Source organism: Odontomachus brunneus, unplaced genomic scaffold, assembly GCF_010583005.1.
Source record: "Odontomachus brunneus isolate Ranch 3 - 2012 unplaced genomic scaffold, Obru_v1 Obru_scaffold_034, whole genome shotgun sequence".
Classification (NCBI taxonomy): domain Eukaryota; kingdom Metazoa; phylum Arthropoda; class Insecta; order Hymenoptera; family Formicidae; genus Odontomachus; species Odontomachus brunneus.
This window is the reverse complement of record NW_022639484.1, coordinates 583,522-595,866: the sequence shown is the minus strand read 5'-3', so window position 1 is coordinate 595,866 and position 12,345 is coordinate 583,522. Positions and strand designations below refer to the sequence as shown.

General features: G+C 35.5%; 1 protein-coding gene across 1 annotated transcript in view; it reads left to right on the top strand.

Annotated features, from left to right (window-relative positions):
• The window catches only part of LOC116843675, a 14,868-nt gene extending 2,523 nt beyond the window's left edge, over positions 1 to 12,345 (top strand). Inside the window, exons 2-12 of the mRNA XM_032814296.1 lie at positions 409 to 902; positions 1,528 to 1,857; positions 2,143 to 2,305; positions 3,023 to 3,231; positions 4,509 to 4,598; positions 4,719 to 4,882; positions 5,219 to 5,373; positions 6,913 to 7,409; positions 10,057 to 10,146; positions 10,217 to 10,371; positions 11,933 to 12,345. Of these exons, the coding sequence (XP_032670187.1) occupies positions 409 to 902; positions 1,528 to 1,857; positions 2,143 to 2,305; positions 3,023 to 3,231; positions 4,509 to 4,598; positions 4,719 to 4,882; positions 5,219 to 5,373; positions 6,913 to 7,409; positions 10,057 to 10,146; positions 10,217 to 10,371; positions 11,933 to 12,266 (2,681 nt within the window). The 3' untranslated portion in view covers positions 12,267 to 12,345. The remainder of the gene's footprint in view (positions 1 to 408; positions 903 to 1,527; positions 1,858 to 2,142; positions 2,306 to 3,022; positions 3,232 to 4,508; positions 4,599 to 4,718; positions 4,883 to 5,218; positions 5,374 to 6,912; positions 7,410 to 10,056; positions 10,147 to 10,216; positions 10,372 to 11,932) is intronic.

Below are 12,345 nucleotides of genomic sequence, written 5' to 3'. Positions count from 1 at the left end.
TCTAAAAGACTTCTTAAAGAATTCTAAAAGTGTTCTGGAGGACTTGGGAAATCTTTTGGAACTCTTTAAGAAATCTTTTAGAGATTTGTGCTATATGGGATGCTGATACAAAATCGCTAATATTTCAGGGTTATGGTGTTGCCAGATGTCCAACCTTACGATATGACGTTTTACATCTGACAATTTCAACCATAACTTACTGGTGGGGCCATCTTTTGTCAAACGGCGGAGACTTATTTGTACTCCCAATTGTATTGTAAACTCTCTTATAAAAATACTTTAATTTTGTTTGAAGAATTTCATTGTTCTCTTTTTTAAATATAAATTGAAGTAGAATAATCCATATTTTACTACAGAAAAAACGTTGAATTAGGTTGAACTGAATTCATAAAAATTTGCTCGCTGCAGATTTGGAAATAACACACTTGGTGCATACGTGTTCTGCTTTGCTGGGACGACACTATGTATACACTTTGAACATCCACTTCAAGAACATACGCAATTCGCTGAGATATTATCATAAAATAGTACAGCCACTCATTATCGTTATCCTGCCGAGTTACAGCGGATTTTTGGAGTTTGCGGAAGCTACCAAAAACTACGTCATGTCCTTCCCGGTGTGGATCGTCTTGTTCCTCTACAAACCTGACAACAATACGAACGATTACTGCCATAACCCGATCGGTAATCCCTTTAATCTGGCGTTTGACACGCAAATGTTGGTCATCTGCTATAGAGACGAAATTCTGCGGGAATGGTACTCGGTTAAGGGCGAGACTACCAAAGTCTTCAACCTGGCGAAGTGGATAGACAACAAGGGATTCATACCCTTAACGAAATTGTCCCTTTACGATCGGAAGAAGGATATGGAAGGAGTTGTCTTGCGAACAGTCACTGTCAGAGTAAACTTGATAAGATTTAATATAAATTATTGAAACATACAGAGTGTTTATTTTAAAATTTTTCACCTCAATATTTTTAAAAATATACATTCTACGAAAAAATGTTTAATATAAAAGTTGTAGAGTTTTGAGGAGGTCATAAAAGGCTACTATTTGTCTGACTTTGTACTGTACTGTAACTTTCAAGTGTCATTATTTAAAAAATACTTAAGGTAAAAATATGTTATTATAGTGTTTTGGAAAGCTCATGAGATAAGCTATAAGAATATGCAACAAAAAGTAGGAAATTCCATTAAAAAAATTCAAGTTGATTTTGGCGTGACTTTAACGTCTCCATCTATGATCAGACAAATAGTAACTTTTTATGGCTCCCTCAAAACCTTATAACTTTTATTCTAAACATTTTTTCGTAGAACGTATATTTTTTTAAATATTGAGATAGGAAGTTTTAAAATAAACACCCTGTATATAGAGATGATTTTATTTATACGCTTCAGATATACATTTGATTTTTCTAAGATAGAAAGAAATGAAAGTCTTGATTAGTATATTTCGCGTAGTTAATGTGCGCTTAGTATTGATCAATTTATTTATTTATTTTCTTTTTTTAAATTTTGATATTCAGGATGTTTCAACGAAACAATTCACCGATGACAATTATGTGGCTGGTTTGTATGGTAAAGTACTAGGTGAGCTCACGCAATCTCTTAACTTTACCTTGAAATACGTATCGGATGAGCACGAGCATGGCATGTGGAATAACAAAACTCAAATATGGTCTGGAGTGATGGGCGAGATCGTGTCAGGTCGCGCGGATTTCGCTATTGCTGATATGTCAATGACGAGTCTCAGGGTTCGCTACGTCGATTTTACGCTACCCTTGATAATATCTAGGAACAATCTGTATATCAGGGAGCCAGGAATTTGCGGCGTTAAATGGCGTGGTTATTTACAGGTATGTATAATCAAAATAACGTTACATAAAATTGACTTGTTTTCTCTCCATTACCGCTATTTCAGAAACAATAATCATACATATACTATTTTCCTCTTTTCAAGACAACTGTCTTCATTCTTACAATTATTTGTATTATTTTAGATTATTTGATGAATAAAGATTTCTTCGATAAATAATACTTCAGTCGAGCAATTTGAATATCTCTGTCTTGTTCTACAATATTTTTCCAAAGAATTATTACAATTTTAAGCTAATAATATGTAATTTGTACGATTGTGACAGACCTTCCGTACACACACTTGGATCGCGACTCTCGTGTTAATAGCGGTCATGCCGCTCCTGCTGTGCTTCATGAAGATATGTCATGGATCTCGAAACATCACGAATATTATTTCTGACAATTATATCTATACCTGGGGCATCTTTTGTCAACAAGCTCTTACAGGTATTCTACTACTTTAAAACGCCAGAATTAAATTAGATTCTTTCAACCAGTTGGGAAATTAAGCAATCCATTTGAGAATATACTTTCCTCTTCTTCTTTGTTTAAAATTAAGAGGATTGGATGGTCAGATTGCCTGAAAATCGTGCTTGTTTTTTTCACAATTTTTTTATGACAAACTGAATAAGTATGCGAAAGTGTTATTTTAACTATAAGCAATAAATTGAGCAAAGTTAACAAAATTGCAAATATCTTAATGGAATATTATTAAGTTTTCAGTTTTTTTATAATAAAAAAATTAATATTTCAAAATTAAATATTTTTACGAGTTTGTCAGTGGTTTACACGATAACGACAAGCTTACGGAATGTTTCTACCTAAAATTCAACTTAATTGAACTACCGAGAGTCAAGTATTATTGCAAAATGACGACCTTGAAAAGAAAAACGAAATATATTTTAACTGCATGTACCATACACTTATATTGAGTATTTGATCATCAAAATTATATTTTTCTTCTCTTTATATGTTGTATAAATACACATCAAAATAACACTTTCGCAAATTCATTCAGTTTGTCATAAAAAATTATGAAAGAACAAGCACGATTTTCAGGCAATCTGACCTCCAGTCCCTTTAATATATCAAAATTAAAGTAAACGTATTTAAATTTCTCTTTAATATATCAAAATTAAAGTAAACGTATTTAAATTCCCTCAGAGTTTCCAAGGCCATCATCGCTACGCATTGCGTACTTCACGATATTTTGCACGGCAATAGTGATATCGGCTTACTATTCGGCGGCACTGATATGTTTTCTAACAGCATGTGTTCCGGTTCTACCATTTCGCACGATAGATGAATTTATCGATGACGGAACCTTCAAACTAATAGTTCCACGCGGTAGCGCCGACTACGACATATTCGTTGTAAGTTCATACTGCAATCAAGAGATACCGATTTTGGTTTACACATTTCGAAAGTTATCAGTTCTATATGCTCGACATTTTTGTATAGGGATAGAATTTCGAGGACGCATCGATAAATATATGATAATTGACATGTACCTATATTTATCAATGCGGCTCCGTCCTTGAAATTCCTGCGCACTGTGTTCGATAATATGAAATCTTAATTGCACAAATGTATTTAATACTTATCGTCTTTTATACATGACTTATCGTCATGTTGATGTGTACATTCGACATACGATAACACTGTTCGACAAAAATTGAACCAGACAAAAATCAGAAATTTTTTTCGTGACACGAGTGCAAATAGTCATTTCCGATGTATTTTTGCCTGCTGAACACGAATCTGTCATCCAAATTTGGCTATCACGTAATAATTTTGAGAAAAATGGTGTCAAAGAGGCCAAAAATGACGATTTTAAGGGTTTTCGTGGCGCTGTAGCGCAAACAGTAAATTTGTTTTTTACATTTCGTTAATACCACGCAAAAATATTAACTTTTAGCTTGAAAATGCATTTTGTCTCGTTTCCCAATAATTTTTTGTTTTCAACATGTGGCTAATCAGAAACAATCGTCAATATCATTGGGCAGAACAATTTTTTTTGCAAGAAGACGAAGTCATTTTCGATGTATTTTTGCCTGCTGAACACAAATCCGTCGTCCAAATTTGGCTATCACATCACAATTTTGAGAAAAATGGAGTAAGATACAAGATAAAAAGATTCCCGCACTCGGCATTTTGGCCTCTTTGACGCCATTTCTCTCAAAATTATGACGTAATAGCCAAATTGGACGCTAAATTTGAACGACGGATTCGTATTTAGCAGGCAAAAATACATCGAAAATGACTATTCGCCTTTTTGCAAAAAAAAATTGTTCTGCCCAATGATATTGATGTCAATGACTGTTTTTAACTGGCCATATATTGAAAACAAGAAATCATTGGGAAACAAGACCAGATGCATTTTCAAGCTAAAAGTTGATATTTCTGCGTGACATTAATAAAATGTAAAAAAATTTACTTTTTGCGCTACAGCGTCACGAAAACCCTCAAAATCGTCATTTTTTTATTTTTTTGATGTCATTTTTCTTAAAATTGTGACGTGATAGCCAAATTTGGGTGACGGATTCGTGTTCAGCAGGCAAACATATATTGGAAATGACTATTCGTACTCATGTCACAAAAATTTGTCAAAAAATGTAATTAACGTGATACGTCCTTGCGATCATTTTAGACATCGAATGAATCTTTCTCCTTGAAGCTAGCGAGACTGATGAAGAAGGAAACAGAACTGCCGAAGTCTTTAATCGATGGTTTCATGCAAGTACGATTGACATAAAGATTTTATAATTATTTTTAATTTTTTATATTGATGGTATCGAGAAAAAGAGGATTTCTCTAAGATTGTTTGCACACTCATTGTCTTATTCTATTGTTTATCCAGCTATGTAAAGATAGGAAGCTCGCTTATCTCGTGCTCAGTGCTTTGAAGAAGAGCGTGGAAATGAGGATTCCATGCAAGTTGTCTGCTATTCGCACCGAGAGAATAGACAACTTAGGTATGGTTCTGTCTAAAGGTAATCCATACACGGGCGTGATAAACTATCAGTGAGTATCATAAAAGATATCTAGATATTTGTTTTGCACTGGAGCTTTTTAACTCTTTACCTCGGATAATTCGCGATTACTATTTGTGAACACGTAACATGGAATTAAGAGAAACAAATGTACTATCTAGCCGTACCATGAATCTACATACAATCTATATATATATATATATATGATTTACATATGATCTAGATATGTAAATATAGGTTAAGCCTAACTGGGTTAGCGAGTTAAATGTGGGTGATATGCGTATAATGTGAAATTTAACGGGGAAAATAATAATGATTTCAATATTACAACGATTTTAAGAATTAACAATCATTGTGTTTATTTCAGTCTGCAAAAATTTTTGGATAACGGTATGATGATGCGTCTAAAGGATACGCGATTCTTGATGGGATCGGTTAAAAATAAGGCTTATCGACCGGTCCATGTGGTTAACGTTGTCCCGATTTTATCAATACTCTGTATGGGGATTATTTTAAGCGTCGGTATACTAATTACAGAGAATATTTATTATCGATATAAGAAGGAGAAGAGACAGAAAAGAAGACATCACTTAAAGGTCTTCTATCCTTCGAGAAACCGGCCGTTTATCATGAAGTGAATAAATTTTTCACTCGATATAAAAATGCATTGTTCTATCACGTGTGTACGTGTGTGTTTGTAAATTTGTAACATGCAATTAAGTGATACCGAAGAAATATTAAAGTATTTCTCTTTGTTTTAATCGTTGTGCGTAATATATGACGTGTTTTGTGAGTCTCTGTCTTCTACGAATTAAAATATTACAATGTGTTATTATATAAGTAAAAAGTTTAAAATAAAAAAGTGTCTTAATTGCTTGTTTCGTGAATATTGCTTGTTCTTTATACTTTTAATTCTAAAGTTTCTATGTTGAAAACTGCAATTAATCTCTCGCACATTATGTATTATTGCGACACCCAACGCCGTGAGCAGTTAATCGCTATCGACATACCGTCTTATCGATACCGAGAAATCTTCTCTGCTGATTCGCGACATTACACCCCTTTTACGAGGCTCGCAAGCCTAAATTTACATCGATCTTTATGTATGCGAGCTAAAAGCTAAAACGCGGCCAACACATCCGAAATAACAGCCACCGTTGGTAATGCACGGCTGCGTGATGCTCGTTGTGAAAGCACGACGATGCAAAATAATCCATGGTTTTGCCGTATCTCGATGCAATTTATGAGTAACGTAGTCGCACTTTCACACCCGAACGATAATGTGATAATGTGATGTGAAAGTGATAATGTACGACATGCGAGAACGTGCATTACGGTATGTTGACGCTGATAGTCCACCACCTCATAACACCTCCGCACCCTTAGATCCGCAGGTCCAATAAATTCCAACATCTGCGACGATCGCTTTTCAGTCGCGCATCCGTACTCTTGAATCGCGGATCTTTATTTTGTACTGTTTTCTTTAACAACGATTGCTACATTTTTAAGAGAGGATTCTACTAGCGATACACGCAATGGTTAGTGTTAATACAATCATTTATTCGTGTTTGAAAAAATATTATTTTATCAGGAAAATCATCTTTCTAACAATTGTGAACTTGTCTCCCTTCGAGGAGTTACCCAGAGACAGAACAATTTCAAAACTCGATGGTTAATAAAGAAGTTGTTGATAAAGAATTTGATTTGCTAAAGTCTGAGTATAAAAGAAAACTTTTCTTTGGTGATTTGCGCTGTCGAAAACAAAATTTTCAGAAAGAAGAAAGGGAGAGGGAGAGAAAAGTTGCTGCAAGTTTGAACCTTAAGATATGAAATGTCTAATGATGCGAACAATCGTGATGTTTTACTTCGTGTTGATAGTCAAAGCGCTAGATACAGAGCGGATAAGTATCGATAATTATCTCCCGCTGATTGTTGATGTCCACAAATATTATTATACATCGTGTGTTATGTTCGTTCATCACGACAATTATCAAGGTAGGTATCAAAAATTCTTATTATTTTATATTTTCGTCCAGTTTTTATACCAATTGCGTGATATAGATCTGAACATAACAACAATGGTACACACTTGGTCGCGCGAATTTTCGCGGCGGGGTGTCATGACCGTGACTTCTACTTTCCTGAGCTTGGTAACTGATTACAAATACTACAAAAATATCGTGCGGCCACTGTTCGTCATTCTTCTGGACAGCAAGGAGAGCATCGACGGTTTTGCTAATACCACGAGGAATTTAAGATCCATGTCCTCTCCCGCTTGGCTTGTCTTATTCCTTCAGTTTTCCGGGTCCTCTCTCAATACATCTTGTAGACATCCTGTCGACAATATATTCAACGTGAACTTCAACACCAAGATGTTGGTCCTTTGCTACGACCAGCCAGTTTTAACTGAATGGTACGCTGTGAACGATAATCATACCAGGACATCAGAGTTGGCCACGTGGAGCGCTGATAAGGGTCTAATTTTAATAAAACGAAAAAGTTTCTACTCCAGAAGGGATAATCTGTTCGGCAAGGTTGTGCGCGTGGCATTCGTATATGTAAGCTATATTTTTCTTTATTTTTATTGAAAACTTTTTTTAAAATATTGAAAATTAAGATATTATTTTGAGGAATAATACGTGCTTGGAAGCACGTATAAATCCGTGAATCCAGCAAATAACTCTGTTAATAAGTAAAAACGCGTTTGAAGGAACCACCGTTTATCTTCCTGAAGAACGGCACGATTGCCGGGCTCCTCGGAACGTTGATATTGGAGCTCAGCAAAACGATGAATTTCAAGATGCAGCTTCTGGATCCGATGGAATTGTACGGCAGCTGGGACCAGCAGCAGAAGTTGTGGACCGGCGTGATCGGCCAACTAGTGACCGGCCAAGCCGACATCGGCATTGGAATGTTTTCGATGATGCCGCACAGACTTGATGTGATAGACTTTACGCTGCCGTTGACATACTCGCGGAATCATCTCTACCTAAAGCAGCTTGACGATTACAAAGTGTATTGGCTCGGCTACTTGAAGGTAAAGATTATCGTTTGTATTTTGATAGCTGTCACTGAAATTCACGATGAAGTAAAATAAATATTTTTACAACATATCATTCTTTCAGGTATTTGATTTCGGAATTTGGGCAATAATATTGACAATAATCATGTGCTTCCCTATTTTGTTGATCATTATAAAAGCAAAGAGATACATCTCACTAAATTCGATAATAGAGAACTATACGAACGTTTGGGGCATCTTTTGCCAGCAGAGTCTACCAAGTAATGTACTTTTTTTTAATAGCGCATTATTAAATATAATATAATTACATGTTTCTTTCATAGAATTTCCCGATGAGACACCGATGAGGTTGGCTATCTTTTCGATTTTTATTGCGTCGTTAGTAATTCAGGCTGCCTATTCCGCTTCGTTCATCAGCTTTCTGACACACCCCGTGATCAATCTGCCTTTTTCCACCGTTGAGGGTTACATCGCGGATGGCTCTTATAAATTAATCGTTACCAAGGACAGCGCCGAATATGACTTGTTTTATGTAAATCCATTATTGTTATCTATCGTGACGCGAAAAGTAGAAATTAATGTTCGTATAATGGCGTTACCGATTCTAGAGGTTATAAATTTAATTCTCTCAATAATTTTGACATAAACATAAATGTATTCTCTCTCTTTCTTTCTCTCTTTCTTTCTCTCTCTCTCTCTCATGCAAAAATTCTGAGGAGAGGTTGAATTAATTTTCATGTTTATCACAAAGCACCGGTTTTCAGAAAAATCGTGTTACATCGTGTCGTGTCGTGTAGAATTACGTTTGTTTATTAGGTGTACAACTTTGCTTCCGCCGTTTTTTTCCGAAATTCGAGGCTTTATTGTAAAAAACTGGTTATACATTTATGATTCAAAGTATTGTCCATCGCTGGCCACTACTTTCTCCCATCTTTCGGGCAGAGTACGAATCCCGCATCGAAAAAACTGGTCATCTTTTGAGGCGATCCACGAATCGATCCAATTTTTTACTTCTTCATAAGACTGGAAGTGCTGGTCAGCCAGGTCGTGTGCCATTGATCGAAACAAGTGATAGTCAGAGGGAGCAACGTCTGAAGAATACGGCGGGTGGGGTAGGACTTCCCATTTCAACGTTTCCAAGTATGTCTTGACCACTTTTGCAACATGGGATCGAGCATTGTCATGCTGCAAAATCACTTTATCGTGTCTCTCGTTGTATTGCGGCCGTTTGTCTTTCAATGCTCGGCTCAAACGCATTAATTGCGTTCGATACCGATCGCCTGTGATTGTTTCAGTCGGTTTTAACAGCTCATAATACGCCGAGCTGGTCCCACCAAATACAGAGCATGACCTTGGAGCCGTGAATATTCGGTTTGGCCATCGACGTGGAAGCATGGCCGGGAACTCCCCATGATTTTCTGCGCTTGGGGTTATCGTAATGAACCCATTTTTCGTCCCCAGTCACAATGCGATGCAGAAATCCCTTCCGTCTTTGCCTTTCAAGCAGCTGTTCACAAGCAAACAAACGCCGTTCAACATCTCTCGGCTTCAATTCGTACGGCACCCAATTTCCTTGCTTCTGAATCATTCCCATGGCTTTGAGGCGTTTTGAAATGGCTTGTTGAGTCACTCCCAATGATCGTGCCAATTCTTCTTGATTTTGACACGAGTCTTGATCAAGTAATGCCTCCAATTCTGCATCTTCGAAAACCTTCTCTCTTCCACCGCTATGCCGGTCTTCGACGTCAAAATCACCGTTCTTGAAGCGTTGAAACCACTCACGACACGTTCTTTCACTAATAGTGGCCTCACCATAAGTATTTGAGAGCATTCGATGAGCTTCAGCCGCAGATTTCTTCATATTGAAGCAGAAAATTAAAACCTCCCGCAAATGACGAGAATTTGGCTTGTAAACTGACATTTTCAATCAAGAATAACTTTATGATGCAGACAGAAATCGACTAATGTTTCTATGGGGTTATGTTGACAGATGTCCAAGTTTATTGTATGACGTCTATGATCTATTTATTTCGACCACCACTTACCGCTAAAGCCATCTATAGGAAAACGGCGAAAGCAAAGTTGTGCACCTAATATTTTATTCATTGATTAATAAAAATTATTTTATCTTATTTTAATTATAATTATTTTTTTGGTTCTTTAAAATTACTTATTGATTACAGACCGCCAAGAATCCCATCTTAGTAAAGATGAACGCGACGATGAAGGAGAAGGAGCAGTTGCCGCTCGGACTGACGAACGCATTCCAGCAAGTTAGTTATAGTTTCTTTTAATAGGATAAACTAGTCTCTTTGCATTCATTCACGCACAACTCTCGTGCAGATTTGTAAGGAGAAGAACGTAGCGTTTTATACGGCAGGGGCGAATAACGTCGTGGAGGTGCATTGTAAAATCGTGTCTATCGAAACCGCTGAGACAGACAGCATGGCGATAATTCTTCAGAAGGGAAGTCCTTACACTGGCATCATAAATTACCAGTGAGTTCGTAAAATGCATATTAATTATATTAATTATTAATTTACAGCTGAGAACGTCCTGTTGTTGAACGTAGAGGAAAGTAGCCAAAAGCGACATAGGCCTAAAGCGACATACTTCTATATCTCATATATTAAATGTTGTATTTTATCGAAACTAATATAAACGTAATTTGTTTTATCAGTTAAATCATGAAAAATTCATATTTGGTATATTTCTTGTTCTTTTATGTGCTAAATTAGCAAATATCGAGTTTTAGAAATTTGTAAGTTTTATTTCTATGATTTTTATTGACGAATTATGTACACTAAACAGCGATAATTATCTTTTTGTTCAATATTAAATTTTTCTACATACATTTGGCTTTTGTAAACATATTTTTTGAATATTTTTATCTTCATTATTTTTTTACTTATTTTTTTTTATTACTTTTTATAACTTGAAAAATTTTATGAAAATGTGTCTTAAAGTGACATACACCCTACAGTATGCGATAGGTGCAATACTCTGTGACTAACATAACCTGATTCTAACCTCCCATTGTGACGTGACATTTGTTTATTTTAAAGTTAATTTTGTTTAGTTTAAAAATATGATATATGTAAAATGTGAGAAATGAAAAAGATGGAAATGCCAAAAATATATTTTTATTTAATTATATTTCCTTTTTATAACATTATATTTTGAATAAATGAATATTATTCAACCATTAAACGTATTAATGAACTATTTATTATTATAAACTGAAATAGAAAGCTCCTTGAAAATAGATAAACTAATAGTGAGAAATTAACGGCACATACGGAGCAAGCACGGATGTTTAGTGCTATTAAATACTAATATTACTTTATTTAATATTAATATGATTGTGGGAGGATAAAATTGTCCAGTATGTTAAACGCACGTATCGAAATTTTTCTTCGATTATCGTACGCGGAGAATCACCTTCCATACTTGGACCGATCCTTGAGTCCCAATTTTAATGGGGGTTTGGGATTTTAATAAAAATATGTATTTAAAAATTGGGACTCAAGGATCGGTCTAAGTATGGAAGGTGATTCTCCGCGTACGATAATCGAAGAAAAATTTCGATACGTGCGTTTAACATACTGAACAATTTTATTCTCCCACAATCATATTAATATTAAATAAAGTAATAGTAGTATTTAATAGCATTAAGACATCCGTGCTTGCTCCTTATGTGCCGTTAATTTCTCACTATTATTTATTATTAAATATTATCATATATGGAACATGTTATATAACTTCCAATAGGTATATCGCTTTTGGCACCCAGTTTCTTTGAACTTCATTTTCGTGCATTTTACAAAAACACTTTTTGTCTTAAATCTAGAAACCAAAATTTCAGTAAAAATATATTATCTAATAGGGGGTACTTCCAACTACATATATATATTTACATTTATATTTTGAACTTTATATTAAGACATAACCTCCAAAAACAAAGTGGTATGTCGCTTTTGGTACTTTTGGTACTCTGTGCATCGGTGGCCTCCTATCCTTCACTTTTTCTTCCTCGTTCTATTGAATTACATTTTTTAGCATACGACGATTTCTGGACCACGGTGTTCTGAATAGAATGAAAAAGAATTATCTCTCAATTGTCAATTCGCCGGAGGTCAAGCACAACGAGGTTGAATTAGATGATGTAGTGCCGCTTCTAGTGATGGTGGCAGGCGGTATGATCCTGGGAATATTTATTCTGATGCTCGAGAAAGCGTATTACGTTTTCAAGATTAGGCGCAAGAACGGCTTCATTAAGAAGCCGAGCGATAAATTTGATGTGAAACTGCGATGGGGAAACACCCGAAAAAATTTATGGCTTCAACGATTTTACGGTATACACTACGGAAGAACGATCGGCCATTGGCCGTAAAGTTGTTGAAAAATAGGAGACTCTTAAGAAATTCCTACACGCATCGTTGATACTTATCACAGTAATAATTACACTTCAG